The following is a 21,878-nucleotide window of genomic DNA, read 5'->3' as shown; positions in this document are numbered from 1 at the left end:
GTGTCCTGTGAAGATACAAATTTATGCTTTTGCAAATGACAACCCTCCTTTTATACAGTATACCCAACTTATGAGGTGGATATTTTTAAAAATGTTGACGTATCAAAGTTTGAACTACCTAGTATTTTTTAAGTAATTTAACTTTGTATACTTACTAAGATTAATAGCTCTATGATAAAGTGTTTGGAAGATATGGGAGCTACAATGATTTGAAACTTTGTAATTTATAATTTTTAAAAATAGTTTAATTATAATTTATAATAAATACTATTTATATTTTATATTTTTGTAAAACCGTTTTTAAGGATTATTATCCTTTCTATAAACATTTTAATAATGAGAAAATACATAATATTTTAAATTTTGAATTAAATAACTTGTACATCAAAATTTCCATTAAAATTATCCACCTAATAACTTATACGGTATAAAAATTAAAAAGTGATTCTCATTTCACATATTTTAAAAACAGAAGGAAGGTTAGGTTAGGTTAGGTATGACTGCAATACACTCTTAAAATAATACTTGGAACAAAAAACTCTTGATAAATTTTAAAATATGATGTTTTTCGAATGTATTTAAAAATTTAAAAATCAGGATTAAAATAAATTGAATATTAAATGAAAAAAATGGCAAAGATCATGCTTGGTGAATCACTCCGTATAATATAAACACACAATGTAATAAGCCCGCGTGTATGTGGATATAGGATAGGTACCTAACCTACGCCAGCTCTCGTATAGATAGGTATATAATATATATCACAGGGGTATAATTTTACGAACAAGTTTATTCGGACGAGGACGAGAAATACGACCGGGCGAGCATCTCGGAATTACTTCGACTATACCGCGTTATATATTATAAACGGCCGCCGCCGACCCGCCCAATCCCACCGCCAGAAACGCAATGAACGTCGCGCGTAAAGTTTCCGACTGCACCCCAATAACTTACACGCCAAGGGAAACCCATCGCCCACCGACCTTTTGCCGGGTGTCGTACGCATATCTATATATTATACTCAAAGGCTGGCGTCGTCGCATGTATAGGTAGGTTAGGTACCTACAACATCTCCTTAACTATAATGCCGGAACGAGACGATGTCGCTAGAATTCGGTGGAAAACGCAATCGTACGTGCGGGCCATCGTCTGTGGCGGAGTCGTATTATAGGAGTCCATACATATATGTTTTTAAATGATATATTAAGTACGTAGGTACTGTGTATCGTATATTTAATATATATTTATAAGCTTGGCTGATGTCTGTATGAGAATTGAGTGTATATTATTATTATTATTATTATTATTATTATTATTATTATGTGTGTACATTTCAAAGAACGATCCAATTATGTGATGTCATTTATTTAGACATCTTCAATAGTGTGTATTTGACGCCCGAGTAACTGCATAATATTAAACACATCAATCGTTGCCGTTTTATTTGATTTCTCTTCTTTGCAATTATCGTGTATTTTACTAGCTGTTTCTATATAACTATACCTACAGATGTAATTTAAGGTTAACTTTTATTTACCACGATAATCGAATCCGAAAATCCGTGTTATTTTTTCGTTACACACGTTCATCAGTTTTTTCGGTCAAAATAAATTTCTCTTATTTTAGGATTCAAGTGTCATATTTTTATTTTTCATACACTAAAAGTAACTGTTAGAAAATACGTTTTATACACTCGTATATAGGTATCCACTCAACTTAGAAAAATAAATAAAATAAACCCTAAAAACTTGATAATTGTATGTTAATTCATTTATAAAATGTAACAAAAAATAAAATAATCAAATTAACGACAAAAATAGTTTTGACAAATATTTTTTTAAATGCTAATTTTTGTGAAATATATTTTTCATTGAAAAATATAAACGATAATCTCAAAGCGTAACAACAATAAAAGGAAGATATCTGATGTATTGTACGTATACATAATTTTTATAATAATATTTACTATAGTCAACACTTTTTTATTTAATTTAAATTAGTTAACACTAGAAATATTTAGAATTACGTAATTTTAATATACCTCTAATCGAGAGGAAACCATTTTCAGTCCTATACATAATATATAATATAGGAATATATAGGATAGTTTTAATATTAACCGATCCCAAATATCTATTTGTTACGTATGAATGATACATCGAGAGAACGACCGCCGACGATCGAGAATTTTCAGCTGTGTATAAATATATAATAATATAATATGGGTTATGGTTATAACTTATAACTAATATAATGTTACATAGTATACACAATAAATCATTTGGCGACCACTCGTCGCGTAATACAATACGCAATCACTGCTGTTGTACGATCCCATTTCCATCATCCCTCCGGTTCTCTGGTGCGTATATAATGTATATACGTGATATACTACTGCGTACTATGGTTATTCGCGATAAATGAACACGGCGATATTATTATTGTTGTTGTTGTTATTTATTATTATTATTAAATTATTATTATAAATCGCTGCAGGTGGCTATATAATATAATATTCAATGGGGCGGGGGAATGGTCGGCGATAAATATTCTAGAACGTTATACATTCTACTATTATTATTACTATTATATAGAAATCGGAACCGCCGTCGTTAAAATAATCGTTCACAATGATTATTGCCGCGGCCATTTTACCGCCGTTACGCCGGAAAGGAAATAATCCGCCGTACATCGTCTATGTCCCCGCGACTGGACGGCGGATACGCAGAAGGCCCGGTTGTAACGAAACGGATATCCTTTGAATGGCCCTTAAACGACGTACAATACTAATTTAACGATTTAACTCGACGCGCCCTCTCGGCCAACCCGTTGTGATGACCTATCACCGTACTGGCTAGGCTATATAATATGAATCATAATATATATATATATATATACCAACTCATACTCGTTAATACATAATATAATCGTTATATAGCCGATAATACACATTACACATCATCGACTAAACGTGCCAAAATCGAGTTTATACAGATATAAAAGCAATAATTATTTAATTAGGGTTGGGATTTTGATGTAACGTCATTTTTTTTTATACATAGCTTCGTAAGTGGAAAATATGTTTTAAACATAATTAATATTTTTTTTACTTTTCACCATAGAGAAATAATGAAAATGATTTATTTTTATAGTGCTGCATTTTTTTTTTTTAAAAGATTTTGAAGTCATTTTTATTTTTTTAAGTATTTTTTGCGAACTTTAAGGACATTAAAATTCCAGTCTTAAATTTATAATATAATAGTCATATCATAATGGTTTTACTATAATATATGTACAATATTATAATAGTCTTTAGCGTAATAATTGTTGTTAAATTTTAGTGATTTATTTGTTTTGTTTGCACGATACAGGCGAACAGCAAAGCGACATAAACGCACGCATTGGACAGTCGGCGTTTTTACCTTGCGAATTGGAACCCAATAACGTGACCACAGGATTCGAGATCACCACCCAATGTGGAATAGTTCACTCCGTGAAATGGTACCGAGGAGCAAACAGAATATTCCTATATTCCGGTGGGCCTCGCACAACACAGCCACACCGAGAAGGGTACACCGATAGGTATGACAGGTAAGTCGAACAAAATACCCAGTCGTAGTTAACAAAATTAATTTAGTCATATAAACGAACAACAAGCATAGGTAATAAATCAAAACATTGTAATAGTCAATAACTGCATTTTGTCGTATCACTCGTACACCGTAATTAATTTCTATATCTTACTGCAATATTGTACTTAATGTATTATATATTTTTCAATTCTGAGGGAAGCGTTTAAAGTGTATACGTTGTACTTGATGTGAACACCATTTCTGACGGAAAGAACGTGCTCTAAAAGTTTCACGTAGTACTTTCTCGGACGGGATATCTCGATGGTACTCTGGTAGTTGGTACTCGTAAAGTTATTTTTCGATTTTTTTTTTATCAATATAGTATCTCTCCTAGAAGTGTTATAAAAGAGTGCCAACGAACGTTGATAATTTTCTGAAAAATGTTGCACCAAGTGAAGTGCAGATATAATCAAAATCGTTTCTCGAATGCGATGATTTATGTTGTTATTATTTTCAAATGTAATATCATAATTATTTACAACACACAATCACAGCTATTATATGCATCTATAACGGCCTCAATACATTAACCTTCTTACACGTTAAGACTTCAGGTATAATTTGTGGTGCACCATGATCTTACAATATTTAGCCATTTTCGTACTGGATATAATATATAATTTATATCAACTATAATTAGGTCCTCGAGAACATTATTATCGTTATTTTCAATTCTATACCTATATTAAAACTAGACTGAAATTTTGATGTAATATACATTTTTTTTCTGGCATTTAAAACCGTACCGTTGTGAAGTTGGCCCTTATATTTTGTTTAAACAAGTTCAGACTAGTGCCAGTATTTCGCAAGTACTTAGTAAGAATTTGCAAGTTAAACCCGCCAACCCTTTATGAACTTCAAGGATTTTTACCCAACACTTACATGTTGTCCTGAAAATTTCAAACTAGTGTCAAATTATACTTGTTATAATTAACAAGAATTTGCAAATCCATTCTCGTTATTTGCAAGTCAAACTTTACGGTCGTTAAAAACGTATATTTTCTTAAGCGGAAAATGTATTTTAGGAGATCCTGATTATTTAAATCAAATTTTTATTGACAAATTCAACTTTTTAGTGAATCATTTTATGATTTTAGTTTATTTTTTGAGTATTTATTATATTTTTCATAATATATTTTTGATCCAAAGAGTGAATTGTAGTACAAAATGCACTGTCGTATTAAGAACCAGCATATTGTTAAATAGAGGTCAGATAGTTCGATAGTGTTGAAAGCATAGTAGGTACATGCTTTGTGCAATCCTTGTCAGTCGACGTTTACCGTTTTAGTATTTAGTATCTACAAATAATTAAAGAATTAAGATGCAATAACGATAGTTTATTTTACTATTAAACGTGTCTTTCGAAAAAAAAAATTAACCATTGGATAACTACACGATTTTGTTGAATAATTATTAAAACAGTAAAAATAAAAAAATAAATATTTTTAAACGTATTTTTATTTTTTATTAGTGTATATTTTAATATTTTTAAGGAATTTTCTTATTATTATGTGACTTTTTAAGACATTAAAATCCTAGCCATAGTTGTATTTATGTTTAAATGTTACAGTTCGTAACGCGTAAACAACAAAATATATACATATATAGAGTCAACTGTGGTGGTTTTATCAGCTAACGCTGACGGGGCTTTTAATTATATGCGGCCCCTTCTATGTCAACACACAATAGCCGACTAATACATTTAACTGCATCGAAATCCTCCCGCCGGCCGTCGTTTTAGCTATCGACGTTGCTACCAACTAAATGCGCAAACCATCGACAAATCGCCGAGTTTATCCTTCCGGCATACCTACAGCAAATATACACCCAAGTTATCGTTGTTCTATGTTTAAAACACGAGTATACACGATTGTCAATTATATAATAATAAAAGATCAATGTTTTCTTGATTTATCTTTCCACCCACACCGCCGACTGCAATTTGTTTTGATTATAAAACTGCATGACGTATACATTTTTTATACCTAAATTAAACACGCGCCACTGCTTTAATGATAGTACACACTGCAGAGCTAAAAGTCGTATTGTTGTCGTTTTATTAATTGTTTTTATTGTTATTGTTTGCAAACAACTGCAATCAAAATAGTACTTCACCAAATATAAAGGACAAATGTTAAAATGTACATTAGGTTATTGAATATAAATTAACTTAAATTAATAATTTAACATATTATATATTACATATTTATAAGTAATTATAATTAATAATTAATATTTTCCATTTCCAACAAATTGATTATTGAACTTAAATTTTAAAATAATAATATATAAATAATAAATTAAAGGTAATTTTATTTTAATTCGGATTTCTTGAAGATAGTAATTTTCTTCGTAATATTATTAAGGTTTGAGATAGTGTCGTATTATAAAAGAGAGTGTTTTGGGAATAAGACAATTCCCATATATCGTAAGTATTATATTTTGTTTTCGCATAAATATATAAAATATAGTTATTCCTAATTTAACACATTATTTTTTCATCATAAGTTGGAAATATAAAATGTAAAAATACCAACACGTTTATATATTTATGTTACCACTTACGATTTTTCTAAATTTCTTAAAATGTTAAAATATCAATAAAAAAATGTTAATAATATATATTTACATTTTAAATTAATATCAATTTAATTATATCGCATTATTAAGGAAACACATCATGTATATTTTTAACTATGTCTTAAGTTAATTTGATTTTATAATAAATATATTATTTTATAAGTATCTACATTGTATTTGTATAACTTATCCACATTTCATGATGATTGATGAGCATCTCTTGAAAAACATTCTAGATACGCTAAAATGGCCTCATTGCTCTGAGGCATCAAAAGATAAATGGCCAAAGTTGTTGTCTTATTTAATTATTATTTTGTTTTCCTTGTTTTAATGTAACCTTGGCGATCTACATTCTGCGTATATTTATATTTATACGTTTAAATATAATATTGCTTATTTATTTTAATTTTAGAAACTAAGTATAGAAGCTTCACTAGAATCTATTTGTTATTCGATTATGATTTTTTTTGCTTTTATTCTTGATAACTTTTTTTTAAATTGCTAATAAACAATCAATACTGTTTTGGTATTTCAGCAATATAATACCTATAATATATTATATATTGTTACATAAAAATTAGGTTAACTTTTTTTATGTACCTACCTAATTATAAACTGAATACAAAAAAAAAATTTAATTAATTTTTATAATATTAAAAATAGCAGAATTAATACTTAAAATCTTTCATTTTTATTTTTAATCTCATATTTTTTTATAAGTTTGTGTTCTTAAAATATTTTATTTTATTTATGGGATAAGGTTAGTAATTAGTTATTGATGAGTTTTTATTTTTTATAGGAATTGAAAATAAATCTTAATATTAAAAATTAAAATTTTATTTTTTATTTTACATACCATTTGAATTTTTAGACATCTTTATTAAATTTTTATTGAAAATTTTCACAAAATTCAAAAACATATTTAAACAGATATAAACTTGAAACCCTAAAAGTTTGGTTTTTGCAACTTAGTCTTATGCTGTACACATGATATAATATTTTCTATCGCAAAATAAAGACATTATTATTATTATTATTATATGTGCACCAATATTCCTAATATTATACTTCTATAGTAAAATTCATCAACATATGTAACATAAAACTTTTACTACATTCTTTTATGTTAGTATAATAAATTTCAATTTAATTTTGAAAGTTGCTTATTTAGAAAAAAATACGAATCCATAAAAATCCTTACTTGAATAATTACATAATGTGTACCTACTTTATTATCTCATTACGTCATACCTTTGATACCATATATATTTTTTTGCCATTCTATATGCGTGATTGGTTATATATTAGCATAGCTGTAACCAACAGAATTAAAAATAATATGAATTATCCTTTTCGATTTTAATTTTTAAATAGCAACACTATGGGTATATTAATATACTTGTAATTCGTTATAATATATGGGTAAGTTCTAATAGTTTTTTGATTAAATATTGATCACATATCGTACCTATTCGCATTATAGTACATTAGCATAAATAATTATAAGCATCTCCCAGCAGTTTTCTAGAGCATTGCAGATAATTTTATATTATCTCATGAACCAATTACCTATATCAAATTTAAAAATGGCCGGCGAGTGCCAAGCATCGACCATCATACACAAATGCAAATAAAATGGAGTTTTTGCTTATTAAATTATTATTATATGACCTATATTAATGTAGCGATTTTTAGAAAATTTAAGTTTCTTTTTGATTTGTGAAGTAAACTGTGAGACGACGACGTGAGTAAGCAAGTGCCAAATATGTAAAATTATTAATTTTCAAAATATGTAATTTTATAAATAACGTTATAATGTTAGATTATGTTATGTATCATGTACTGTTTTTTTTTTTTTTTAAAAATCGAGTTTGTTTTAAAGTTCTTGGCAATAATTTTGAAAGTAGCGTCAAAGCCAGCAGAGGCGTAGTTAACCGTCGAACAGTGGCATAATGCCCATGTTTTCAGTATAATTATACAGAGTGATTCATTTATCGGATAACACTTAATATTTCAAAATTTATAAATGTTTTTGAAAATATTTTTTTTACTAAATTCGTGATCAAAACAAAATATTTTTATCGTTATAATTTTTTTTTAAGTTTTTCTTTTTTGAATAATAACATTCATTTTTAATTTCATATTTTAGAGCGGAATTTTTTTTTGGAATATTTTGATATATACTCATAAATCCTAATTTGGGCGAGTACTTTAGGATACTACACAAAATATTGATCTACTACTCTGCTTACGTTAATTTTAAATACTTTACATACGTAATTTTTGAGAGTACCTAGAATTGATAGAATAATTATAATTTTTTTTTGAATTTTGAATACCTAACTTAAACATCTTAGTCTATAAATTTAGAGTTTTGGATTCTACAAGTATATTTTTTATACATTTTTTGGTATTTAAGGTAACGGTTTTTTAGTTAATATAAGAGCTCGAATAAACTATGCTACAAATATGGATTTTAATTTTTAATGTTGATAATTTGATATATAACTTTTAATTTGTTTTTAAGAAAATTGAAAAAAAAATAAGAATATAATCACTATAATCAACTATTATTGGACAAATAGAGTTAATCTTAGATTTTTTTTCGGAATGATATTGTATAGAAGTATTCTATATTTTCTTTTACATAATTAATATATTAATGTTATAAAATTTAATGATTAATATATTAATATATTGATTTTAAAATATGTTTTGAATTTTATTTGTATTATTTTGTACATGCTGTACAACTGTAATTAAATTTTTTTTATGATTTCTTAATTAATTGCATCGTAGACTAATTAATATTTTTACTATAGTTTATATCTTAGATATATTTTTTCAAACAATTATGATATTAATTTATATTTTATTTAAAGTCCAGTATTTTCTATTGGCAGTTAAGAATAATTAAAGCTTGTTGATTCGAATCAAAACCATACTGTAAGAAATATTTTTCGTATCTTACTTGATTAACATCTTATCAAATATTTACTAATTTTCAAACTAATATGTGTACCTATTAATTACGATTAAGTTTTTGTGTATTTCTATTAAAACATTTTCTTGAAACCAATTTAATCATGGATTTTAAATAATTGTATTTATTTAAATGAATAAGATACTTTTTTAGTTATTTTAATCATAGTATTATTATAGTATTTATTATTTAGTATGTTTTTGTTTATCGTATGAGGGAAAAAAATTGTTAATAGAATCATTTTATGTGTATTTAAATTTAACAAAAATAGATATTTTAAGAAATTTTAATGTGTTTATCACGTGTTAAACTACTATAAGTTTACATCGGTTACCAACTATTTTTAAAACGTTTTCAATAATTTTGTAGTATTCAAAATACTTATGGAACTATATAAGTATAATCTATTATAATCATTTATCTATTTAAGTAAATGAGTGAGTACAATTTACATATAGTTTTATCAAAAATAATAAATCAAAAATAGGATACTTAAGATATATACATTTTTGACATTTAATTTATTAATATTTTTATTTTTAATAAATCTATTTACCCTAAGTATTAAAAATATTCCAAGTTTAAAATAACCTTATAGATTTATATATGTTTACTTCAAAAGTTACTTATAATTTATTAAAGCCTAAAGGTACAAATATTATTTAGTTTCATTCAAAATTACATTAGAATAAAGTTTTTTAATAAAGTTATTTTCACGAAGATTGACGAAATCGTTAATTTAGTAAGTGAAATAATTTAATTGCGGTGTACTGATAGTATTTTGTTTATTTTGATAAAATTTGTAATGTTTGCGAAAACATTTTATAATAATATATGTATATTCAAATAAATGTTTCTTTCTTTGTCCTCTATAGACTTAAAGACTACTGGACCGTTTTCAATAAAAGTTATATCAATAGATTCTTTGAAACTCAGAGAGGGATTGTATCTTCGTTTTTCAACTCAAATAGGAATATAGGTTTCTAAAGGGTGGATCAAACATGAATTTTGTTTAAAAAAAATGTCATATAAATATTTTAGTTTACCATTTATAACTAGAATTCTATTATTATGATACATAACTGTTCTTTATGATGTAATTTATATATATATATATATATATATTCTATATTATTTTATTGGACTCTGTCCCAAAAATTGTGTTGCTATTTCCTTGGTAATAAATTGTTTTAAGCTAAATCTTGATAAGTTTTGTGTAATTTAGCCTCCATTGAAAGCACATTCATTGTAATCAATTAATGTATTAAGAGGAATTAAGTTTATCATATTTAAACTGAATCATAGGCCATAATAAATCCATAACTCATAACAAACGTCTATTATACTTTCAAATATTTTGCTGAACATTTTGTTCTATAAATATTGAACACAGTTAATTAAATTAATATGACAATTAGGTTAATAGATTTTGAAGCTAATCTCGCCCGAAAAATATTGGTGCATTATTCCACTTATGTAAATCTTAAAACTTATAAATTATAACTTTACCAACACTCTTAGAAACTAATTTTTATTTAAAATACAAAATGAAAAATATAAATGACAATTTATAAAATAAGCCAACAACCTGATACAATTCACTTCCATGTAAAATAAAAATAATTAAAGTGAAGTTTAAATATAATCGTTAAAAGGCTTTAATACGTTGATACCTAAATTAATGAAAAAAATAACCTAAATAATATTTACTTGGAGGTTGTTGGAGCAATCTTTTGTAAGAAGTAGATAAAGCTAGGCATATAGTAGGCAATTAATTATAGACATTATCTGATGATGAGTTCTATATGCGTGAAAAGTAAATTAATATATCATAATTATAATTACATAACTCTTATATATTCTTAATCGGTATTAAATATCTTACAATCTCCGAGACTAATCGCTTAATATGCATTAATAAATTATTTATTATAAATATAATTACTTTTATAAAGTTGATACTCTATATAATAATTAATAACAAATAATAAAGCAATAATCTGAGTAATCAGACTAGAATGCTAACAACAGTAACAAACAAACGAGCAAGTATAGGACATAAAACTAAGAGTTTAAAATTTATTTTGCTATGTGCATTGGTAAGGTACATGGACTAATAAGTTAGGAATATGTATTACCACAAGCAGTACAGCAGTACAATTCAAATCTTTTTTTGAAATAAGTATAAACATTGATTTGATTAATTAATATCTGCTATATTATGCAAGAAAACTTATTGAGATATTTTGATTTTTTTGCTTCGGCAAAAGATTTTTTAAGATTATTTAAAAATCAAAATTATTTCATTTTTCTAAGACTATTAGTTATATTAAATAAATATTATTTCTTTCATAGCCTAGAAAATGGCAGCTAATAAATTGATTCGAACATTCGACATTAAAAATGGTGTAATTATTAATTATTGGTTTAAAAATTGGTCTAAAGGAATTATATGAGATATTCAATTTAAATAGTCTTAAGTTTTCAAAAATAATTGTTTGTCTTTGTTAAAATAAAAATCATTCTGTATTCACTAGTAAATTATAAACTTCATGTTTATAATATTTGAGAATGGTCACATTACTACAATTATATTTTATTTTCATACACCTTTTTCATTCTGAAACACGTTTTGTTAACTACCAATTATACGATGTTATACTGCCAAGTTATAATAGGTGCAATCTAGGTGGTAGGTGGTAGCTCTCTCAAAAGTTATCGGAGCCATCTTGAATGTTCAAGCTATTCAAACAAATTTTGTGTTGAATTTACCAGCCATGCACAATTAAAGTTTAACATAAAGCTGTACCATAATAAGAAAAAAACGCTTTCATATTATTTATATAGTGCCACAATTAGAGGTAATTTTGTGAAAGCATTTTTTTATACATATTTCTCTCTCGCCTAGTTTTTAAGACGAATTCCCGTAACTTAATAATTCACAGAAAATGAAAAAATCGATATAGTAATTATTTTAAGAAAATAGAAATCATTGATTGTTAAAAAAACAAATTTTTTTTAACATGCAGAATTTTTAGGCTATTTGCGGTATTATCAAGTATATAACTAATTATACAATGTATTATACTTTAATTTTTATGATTAATATTTTTGCACATGACTATTTTATTTCTATTGTACTTCATAATAATTATTTTTAATATAAATAAACAAAATAAGAATATGGAATGTATTTGGTTCACTTATTTTTATATACGAGTGCGTGACGTTGATGTGACAGTGGTAGATGATATTTATACATATTAATATAAACATTCAAAGGTTTTCAAAAACATAAGCTTTTAGTCTCAAACACAGGTATAGATACCATAAACTACTTTCAAAAGAATTTTATTAATCTTACATAACTTTAATGTAGATAGTTGTGAACAAATAAGTAACAAAATACATGTTTCATACTTGGAATGGATATTTTAAACGTTTGTCAGTCTTTAAAGTACTCGATAAAATATAAAATTAACACCATTTTTTTTCATTATGCCAAATCATTATAAGTATTTTATTCTTATGATAAGAAAATACAAAAGCCAAGAAATTCTAAAAATATTCTTGATATTGTTGTTCAATCTGCGCCATAAGCATTTCGCTCAAGTGGAATAAGTTAGATATAATTTTAATTTTTTTTTTTTTTTTAATACTAATTTATTCTTAACTATTAAATTAAAATAGTATTAATGCACATTAAATATACACATTTAAAATATCAGATTAAAAAGTAAAATATAAGTACTTTTTTCACGGATTAAACATTTTGTTTTATTAAACTATAATAAAAACTAAACAGTTTCATTAACTAAAGAGTTAAAATATTAAAGTTTTAAAATTACAAGCAAATGCCGGGTATCTTAATTACAATGAGTTTCATGTTTATTTTAGATTGTTTTCTGCGTTTAACTGAAAGTATGCTTTCAGTAGGTAGTTTATAAGATTATGACATCCATTGTTCAATAATAAATTATTTGTTTATATAATTTCAACTAAGTAAACGTATTTTTATATAAATACTCACTTAAAAATATGATTATAAAATACAATTATATGGTTTAATAGTGTTTATAAGTGGTTATTACTTGTATAGAAATCCATGTCTTTAACTAGTTATGTTTTTTATTTTTAATATAAATAATTATTGCACATTATATGTATACATAATTTATTATACATTATAATTTATAGTATTTTCACTATAAAACTAAAATAGGTTTTGGATTAACTGTGATATTTAATGTTTTATATATATATATATATATTGCGAGCACTCATTTGGACATTAGCCAATGAAAAAGCACCAGTTTCAAGTGTACCAATAAGAAATCTAGTTTAGTTGATAGCTACTTAAGGAGAGGTAATTTTTCAATTTTCTTAGCAGTTCCGTACAAACGAAAAGAAAAACTGCAACTGACAACCATAGTCTAAGCATATAAAAGAACTCTCAAAAAGCACGTTTTTAATCGACTTCTACTGCAAATCGATTTTCCAAATGCGACGATTTATCATTGCTTTGAAACGCATATAGTAATAATACGCCACTCTCTTACACCCACGCAGGCGAAGCGAGTGTCCGCCGTCCGGTCTACGCATCCTGTCCAGCTTTTTTATAATTTAATTTGTATAGTGGGGGTCTGAACTTACTTTTTGTTCAGTTGAATGAATATATATATATATATATATTATATAATTCCACATGGCGAGGGATTACGATGTAACTATAATTTATACGTAGGTATGCATAAAATATATGTACAACATTAATATGAACGTATTAAAAAAAATCCCACTTCAAAAAAAAAGGTACATCACATATTATTTCCTCAGTATAAGTACTATACCACTATGTAAATCTTTATGTAAAATGCGTACATTTTTAATTTTTTAAACGATAGGGTTCGTCATTTATGTACATGTAAATAGAATTTTAAAAATTAGTTAATAATAATAATTTTTGTTTTTTTTTTTTGACAGATCTTATTGGAGTACAGAACCAAATTCTACTTTGGGCTTCTTGGTAATGGACAATATAACAGCGCTTGACGAGGGTGTTTATAAATGTGAGATCACATATACTAAAGTACATGAAGGTTGCAACATCGTTCAGTTTATCAATCTTACAACTTACAGTAAGTCTGAACGATATAAAACAATTCTTTTTAAATGTAGGTACTAAGAAACCAAATTAAACACAATATTCAATCACAGTAATGTTTTGAATTTAAAAATAAAAATAATAAAAATATTTACCTTAAAATTTAATATTTAATTATTTAATGTCACGCGGTTAGTAACACATAAGTAAGTAATACAAAGTTATATAATTATTGCTTCTTCGTTTATCATATTATTTTATTAAATATTGCGTTGATTATAGGTTGTTATTTTTTAAATACTTATAACTAATACATTTTTTATATACCTATTGAACCATAGTTAATCGTTATAATACAAAATAATCTTATTTACAAATATTGTATATTTGTATACAATAATTATGTACATAAATATTATAAAAACATGAAGTTTAAAATTTTTGTTCTATGCATATTATATTACCTCTTACTTTTATGAACATATATATATTAATTGGATATAATGATATAATGATATTATATTTATTATTTATAAAAAACAATCCGTTATATAGTTCTGTACAGAACTATAAACGGTAAATATCGTGTTCGAAGTTCTATGCACTTATTGTCGTTTAATTTATTATAAATGTAAAATTGTAATATATTGGTAGAATATAAATTAAATTTATTATTAATTAATTTAATTATTTTGTTATACAAGCTCTTTCATGTGATGTCGTATAGACGTATAGTAATGATTGTTAAGTAATAATTGAATCTTGTGAACATTTTACTATTATAAGAATTTAAGAGTAGCAATGAATGTATTGATTTTACAATAATGTGATTTTTTTTTTGTGTCTGTCATCGCCTTTTAGTGTTAAAACCGTTCAATCTTCAACTTAAATATCTTTTTTGGTAGAAAATTAAATCTAGATGGTATTTTGGGGTTGAAAGTAAAACATTCCAATTTTTTTTTTGATTACTGATAAAATAAAAATAAAAATATAAAAAACATAATATTTTTACGTAAAACCGTAAATCGCTTTTTTAATATGTTTTCATTAAAAAACGAATAACCGTAGATACATTTTAACCAAATGTTTATATTTTAATTCTCTATACTTGGTATGATTTAAAAATATTTTGACTCTTTTTATACGCTATACTCGTATCAAAAAGCTTATAAATGTATTACAAGGTTCTTTATAAGTTTCTAATATCGATCTATGTTAAAAGCGTTTGAAGTTAGAATTTTTAAATTTTCTAATTATACTGTAGCTAAAAATGTTTAAAACATTTATTATTTATACATAGGTTTAAAAATACAATGTAAGGTTTCATATTTATTATCCTTATTAGAAGTATAGAATAAATTGAGAGTAATTCTATAAAAAAAATTTATGGGCATCTGAAGTTTAAATTTAATAAATTTTAATATTCTCTTGTAAAATTAAGAAATTTCATAAAACGATGTTAGTTAAATATAATTAAAAAAATATTGATCGTAAAAACTTAGAATATTCCATTGTTAATTAATATTTTCTTTGCTCAATACAATGTTCAAAATATTTAGGACAATTTTAAGCTATTGATAAGAATTTTTAATTTTTAAATTTTTTTTTATAAAAGTATTGATAAAAATATTTAAACCCAGTCAAAATTCTTGAAAATTAAATAAAAATTTCCATGTAAACTTTTCTTTTAGAAAATCAATAATTTTAAAAATAGCTATGCATAATTTATTTAGTTTATTAGTTTAAACTATTTAAAGTTCAAATTTTGACAAAATAAGTACGCTAAAATCACTCAAGTTTGAAAATTATTTTCTAATTAGGTATAAAGTATAGGATACGATTTTTGATTTTTATAGCTAAGGCTTATTAAACAGTTTCTGTTACGCATTTTTTACTGAAACCTTAAACTAAAAAAAAAAATACAAGTACAATTTTGATTGATAAATATTTTAAATTTAAATTTTGATAAAATTGGATATTAAACAAATGATAACGATTATAGTAATTTTGTTGTATTTAATTCAAAAATAGTGTTTATAGGGACTTGATGCTTTTACTTATATTATTATATTTTACTATAAATCATTTTCAAAACATTTAAATTAAATTTAGGTATTGATTATTTATACTGTACTATTCTAGTAAAATAAATTACTATAATAAAATAATCTCCACTTAGAATCGTTTTACTTAAACATATGCAATGATTAATTTATCATTGGATTAAAATTTAATACATCCATTAAAGTATTTCCTTAATAATTAGATACCTTTGATTCTACTGTATAGCAGAGCGGTTATTTATTTTTCTTTTATTTTTATATTATTAAAGGAGTTTAATTTTATATTCTTGAAAAAATATATTATATAAACATATTACAAAACCACTTTATTTATTTATTTATTTTATTTAAACGGGATTAACCCAATAACAATTTTTATAGTAATTATAGTCGTGGACTTAAATTTAATATAAATATTTATAGTAAAAGTATATAAGAATAAGTACATATAAAGTAGATAAAGTATATATATAAATAAAAAGACAATAATAATATGAAACATGATATATATTAATATATTTTTTTATTTTATTTTTATATATAATAATATAAAAATATTTATAAGTGATTATTTAATCATGTACCTAAGTAAAACTAATTGATTACTTATCGTTATTAAAAGAAATTATTGTATAATTGTAAAATAATATACTACTTATATATATGTACATATATATTATTGTACTATATGTATTAATCATAAGTTTCAAGTTGATAATTTTACTTTTCATCAATTTTCCAAAAAGATGACGAAATACTTAGTTTTTTTTATTATAAACTATTTCATAATTAAACCAATATATGTTATGATCTAAACATAATATGTCATATACAAAACAAAATTCTCCATCCCCTCAACCATAAAAATATAGTTTTTGTCTGTCAGTGACGCAAAATTTTCCTTTAATTAATTTATCTGACCCATTTTTGCCATGTTTTCATATTGTGCGTGGTTGATTTATGGTCTACATAAACATTTTACACTAATTACTAATTAGGTATATTATTGAGCTTTAAGAAGAAAGCAGTAAATTTAGGACATTTTGTTCGTTGTTTTAACGTTTAAGTTTGAATTAAGAGTGTTTGATTAGGTATAAACGCTTTTATGTTATCACGAAAGCAGGTTGATTAAAATGTTTGTCTTGTTTTAGTAGTATAGTACGAATGGTGAAAAAGAATCCTTAAATAAAACGAATCAAATGTGTACAGATTGTTTTTAACGTGGCTTGTACTAAAAAGTTAGTCGAAGGAGATTTTTGGAATGTAATAGGAACTTTATAAGGATAATGTGTGTATTTTCAATTTAGTTTGTCCGCTTTTATTTCAAATGGAAAGCAAAGGAACACTTCACTTTATGAATTATTTTTTGTGTTAGTAATATCTGATAAAAGTTATTAAAACTGTTCAATGGTATAAATAATTGGTTTTGACTTACTGAAATGGTTTAATATAAAAATCAATGGTTTTAATATACGTACTTGAGTTTAAAAAAAAATGTGATGTACAATCGTTTGATTAAAAACTTGAAAACAAAATTTCTTTGTAGTTAATGAGTAATTTTTTTTTTAATTGGTAAATATTAACTATTAATGATCTATTTTGTTTCATAAAGGTAAATATTATAGTATAATACACTATACAATTTGAGTAGTCCCATACTTTATTTTTACTCATAAAAATATAATTATGTGATCATGATAAAAAAGGTCATACAACTTTTTAAATCAACCATAATAATTGTACGATACTTAATTAAAAAGAAAGCTTTATTAAAAATATATATATCGGATTATAAACGAATATGAATAGAAAATAATGTTTTATTAAATGCTATCAATTTTAAGCCTTTTAAACATTTTTGATATTCAATTAATAGTGAGTTATAAATTAATAAACTACATTTTAAATTATTAATGTTATACATTTTAACTTTTTTTATATCTGTTTGTAGCTGACCCTGAATCTATCAGTGTTGGAACATTGATTGAACCCAGTGATCTTTCGGCGCACAATTACATCGATCCTTCATCTGATTTTTATGATGACAAAAATAGCGATCCAAAATTTGGTATTATGAAAAAGTTAACATCTGGTGCAATCGTGGGTCCAGTGGATGAAGGAAATAAAATACGTTTGGTATGTCGTGCAGGTCGTGCCAGGCCTGTGCCCCAAGTTACATGGTGGCAACATAGTCGTGGTCCAATTTATGATAGTGATTTAGGTAATATATTTTAATTCAACTCAAGAAAAAAATCAATTAATTCCATTAATTTGACAAAGATGCCTTTTCATTTATTCCGATGTCGTATAATTAAGTATAAATTCTTGAAATTTCCAGTTGATTACCAATACCGAAAAGTGGATTCCGATATGTCCGATGACGTTTTCTCGTACTCGGGATTATGGGTTGCACAAAGCGTTCTCACAGTTGTCGGAAAAAGGGGTGCAAACGGTAGATATGAATGTCGAGTAAAAACGGCGACTGATTCTTCACCAATTCTGACATCTAATGTCGAAGTCACTGTTAATGGTAAGGAAATTATATTTAAAATAAAGTGTAAAACCATTAGGTATAACGTATACATGATAATATTATAATTTAATTTTCTCTACACGACGATATTACATATTTTCTTCATACATTTTTCAGTAAGTCCATACTCAGTTGAAATGTCTACTTCATCATCAGGTGCCACTGTAACTACGGTTTCTAAAGTTGACGATCGTAATAAGTCTCAAAATAGCGAAAATGATAGAAATTCCGGAGAAGTAGTTTACGCTGAAACTACAGAGGGCCAGCCGTTAGTAATTCGGTGTGCGGCCCGTGGAGCCCGCCCTCAAGCGAACGTGACATGGTATTATTATTATAAGGATCAAGAAAATGACGACGACAATGATTACGGAAGTGGAATAAGAAATGAACAAAATGTTCATGTGCCTACCGTTCAATCGTCGAAGCACGGCGCACCCGTTATGTTAGGAAACAGTCAGCAAAACGGGGGTTCTACAGCTAGGTCTCCCAGCGATTATTTGATATCGGAACAGCGACGTATGGAAGGTGGAGCAGAAATTATAGGTCCCGTAGAAATAGCACAGCATACTGAATATCAAGTAAGAAACACGTAAAAATTAGAAAAAATAAAAACGTAATAATTAGTATAACTTTTATTTTATATTTTCTTCAATATTTCAACGTAATCATTAAAAGCTAAGAATACTTATGGGGGATTTTCTCTATAGGCTGATGGCACCCGAGATACGCACAGCCAATTATCAATGTCACAACTTCATCGCCAACAAGACGGTTCCATACTGCGGTGTGACGCATTCAATAATGTCGGTTCATCACCGAATCAACCTCTCACTGTAAACATGACGATCCGAGTAAAATGTAAGTAAATCTAACAGAACTATGTTCGATTCTGTCCTTTCGGAAAACGTTTAACAATTCAAGTTTTGTTTACAGATGTACCGACTGCTTGGGTAGTGCCTATTACTGACGGAGAAAATTCTGGTGCGATTGTAGAGGACGAAATAAAAAACGATATAGGTCAACAACGTAAGGGAGGAATTGATAATAGCAATAATATAAATCCAATAATAATTGATGCATCCAAAGATACTTACGACGGATCACACTATCAATCAATTCTATATACTGTAGTGGTTAATGAAACTAAAGAATTAAGGTTGCACTGTGCATACCACGCCAATCCAGATAAACTCCGAACGCCTGTTAAATGGTAAATATTTATTTATTTACAATCTAACATCAACATACAAGGAAAAGTAAAAATAAAGTTTGCTAATAGTTCAACTAAATTATGGTACTTCTTTTTATAGGTATCGAGATGGCATTGAGTTACAATTAGTTGACGAAGAAGAACCATCTTCATCAAATCACGGAACATCAGCATCGTCATATGCAGCAACACCAGCTACAGGCACTGGTACGCTATCAGGATCGTCAAACGGTGCTAATAATAGATTTCGCACAAATCCTATGGGAAATACTGCAAAATATGCTCGAGTTAAAGGATTGCCAATGGAAATGGAGGAATTCATGGAGATGGCAATGGTGAAGACGCAACTGTATTAGTGGTTAGAAAATTAACACGTTTCGACTCGGGCCGTTATGAATGTCGAGTAAGAAATTCAGTTGGGGCAGCCAATTCTACAAATTTTGCAAACGTCCGTGTTCAATGTACGTATAACAATATAATATAAAATATTTAATTTTGAGTTTTTCAAATTTAATAAATATTGGAATGTTTTAATTTGTTATATTCATTGCAGATACACCTAAGGTAAAATTGCACGTTATCTTAGATGATTCACTCGACGACAATCAAACTTCATCAACAGCGAGTAGCAATATCAACAATAATATGGTTGGATCAAATCCAGTTGTATTAGAATCTGAACATCGCAACGTTACACTTCGATGTGCTGTACAATTAGAAGAAGATCAGCAAAATATTGAAGATACGAATAGCGATCCGTCTTTGAATTTAACCTCTGTCCATTGGTATTGGAACGGTGTACAAATGCAATTACCAAACTGCACTAGAGCACCGGATAGTAGTGATATTTTTGCAGACGAAGAAGATGGAGACAATGATTTCGATATCGAAAATAATGATAATGAAAATAATGCCATGAACTTTAACTATGAAACTAGTGAACCACACGGAGAAGGAGAATATGACACATACGCTGTTGATAATGACACTAGGAGACGTAATAAAAAGCAAAGGAAAGTGGTGTGCACCGACAGAGAACTTATTTTAGTTAATGTGACAAAAAATATACACGGAAATTATTCATGCCGAGCGAGGAATGCTGCTGGTCTTCTTACTCCGATGTCGGATCAGACACCTCTTATCGTATATTGTAAGCTTACTTAATTATTATTCTATACTCATTCCTCGTACATTTAATAATATTAACTTAAAAATATTCCAATTTAATATTATATAAAAAATAAGTTCTACATTTTAAACATCTAATTAATTTTTTTATATAGTAGATACTTGACATCAAATTCATCAAATTCTTTATTCGAAATTTTAACTTTTATTTGAAATTTTATTTTTTTAATAAATAAATGTTTTTACATTAAATAGTTGCTCCGGGACCGGTGACATTGGAGTTCAGTCCACGACGGGTCATAAAAGGAAGGAACGTAACCTTGAGATGCAATGCTCAATATCTTGGTCGACCACAACATCCTACTCGTTACTCATGGTTTCGCGATGGGCATCCATTTTACCACCAAAATCAAGGATTAATAAACCCTAGCATAAATTCTGGAACCGGAATTAGTATTGGCGCCAACGGAAATAATGGTGGGGGAAATTTCAACCCCGAATGGTTTGTCGATCACGTCTCATTGGAAACTCGTGCTAATTTTACCTGTTCTGCTTACAATGAAGGTGGTGTCACCTATTCCGAGCCCGTTTATATCGAGGTTTTTGGTAAGATAACTAAAATATTTATTAACTCAAATCAGCCAA

General features: G+C 26.6%; 1 protein-coding gene across 1 annotated transcript in view; it reads left to right on the top strand.

Annotated features, from left to right (window-relative positions):
- LOC113559219 overlaps positions 1-21,878 on the top strand; it is a 58,943-nt gene that overhangs the window by 25,893 nt on the left and 11,172 nt on the right. Inside the window, 11 exon segments of the mRNA XM_026964852.1 lie at positions 3,372-3,591; positions 14,179-14,333; positions 18,314-18,583; positions 18,701-18,892; positions 19,013-19,473; positions 19,603-19,753; positions 19,829-20,105; positions 20,206-20,399; positions 20,402-20,566; positions 20,659-21,255; positions 21,489-21,839. Of these exon segments, the coding sequence (XP_026820653.1) occupies positions 3,372-3,591; positions 14,179-14,333; positions 18,314-18,583; positions 18,701-18,892; positions 19,013-19,473; positions 19,603-19,753; positions 19,829-20,105; positions 20,206-20,399; positions 20,402-20,566; positions 20,659-21,255; positions 21,489-21,839 (3,033 nt within the window).

This window comes from Rhopalosiphum maidis, chromosome 3, assembly GCF_003676215.2.
Source record: "Rhopalosiphum maidis isolate BTI-1 chromosome 3, ASM367621v3, whole genome shotgun sequence".
Lineage (NCBI taxonomy): Eukaryota > Metazoa > Arthropoda > Insecta > Hemiptera > Aphididae > Rhopalosiphum > Rhopalosiphum maidis.
This window is presented reverse-complemented; position numbering and strand designations above follow the sequence as displayed.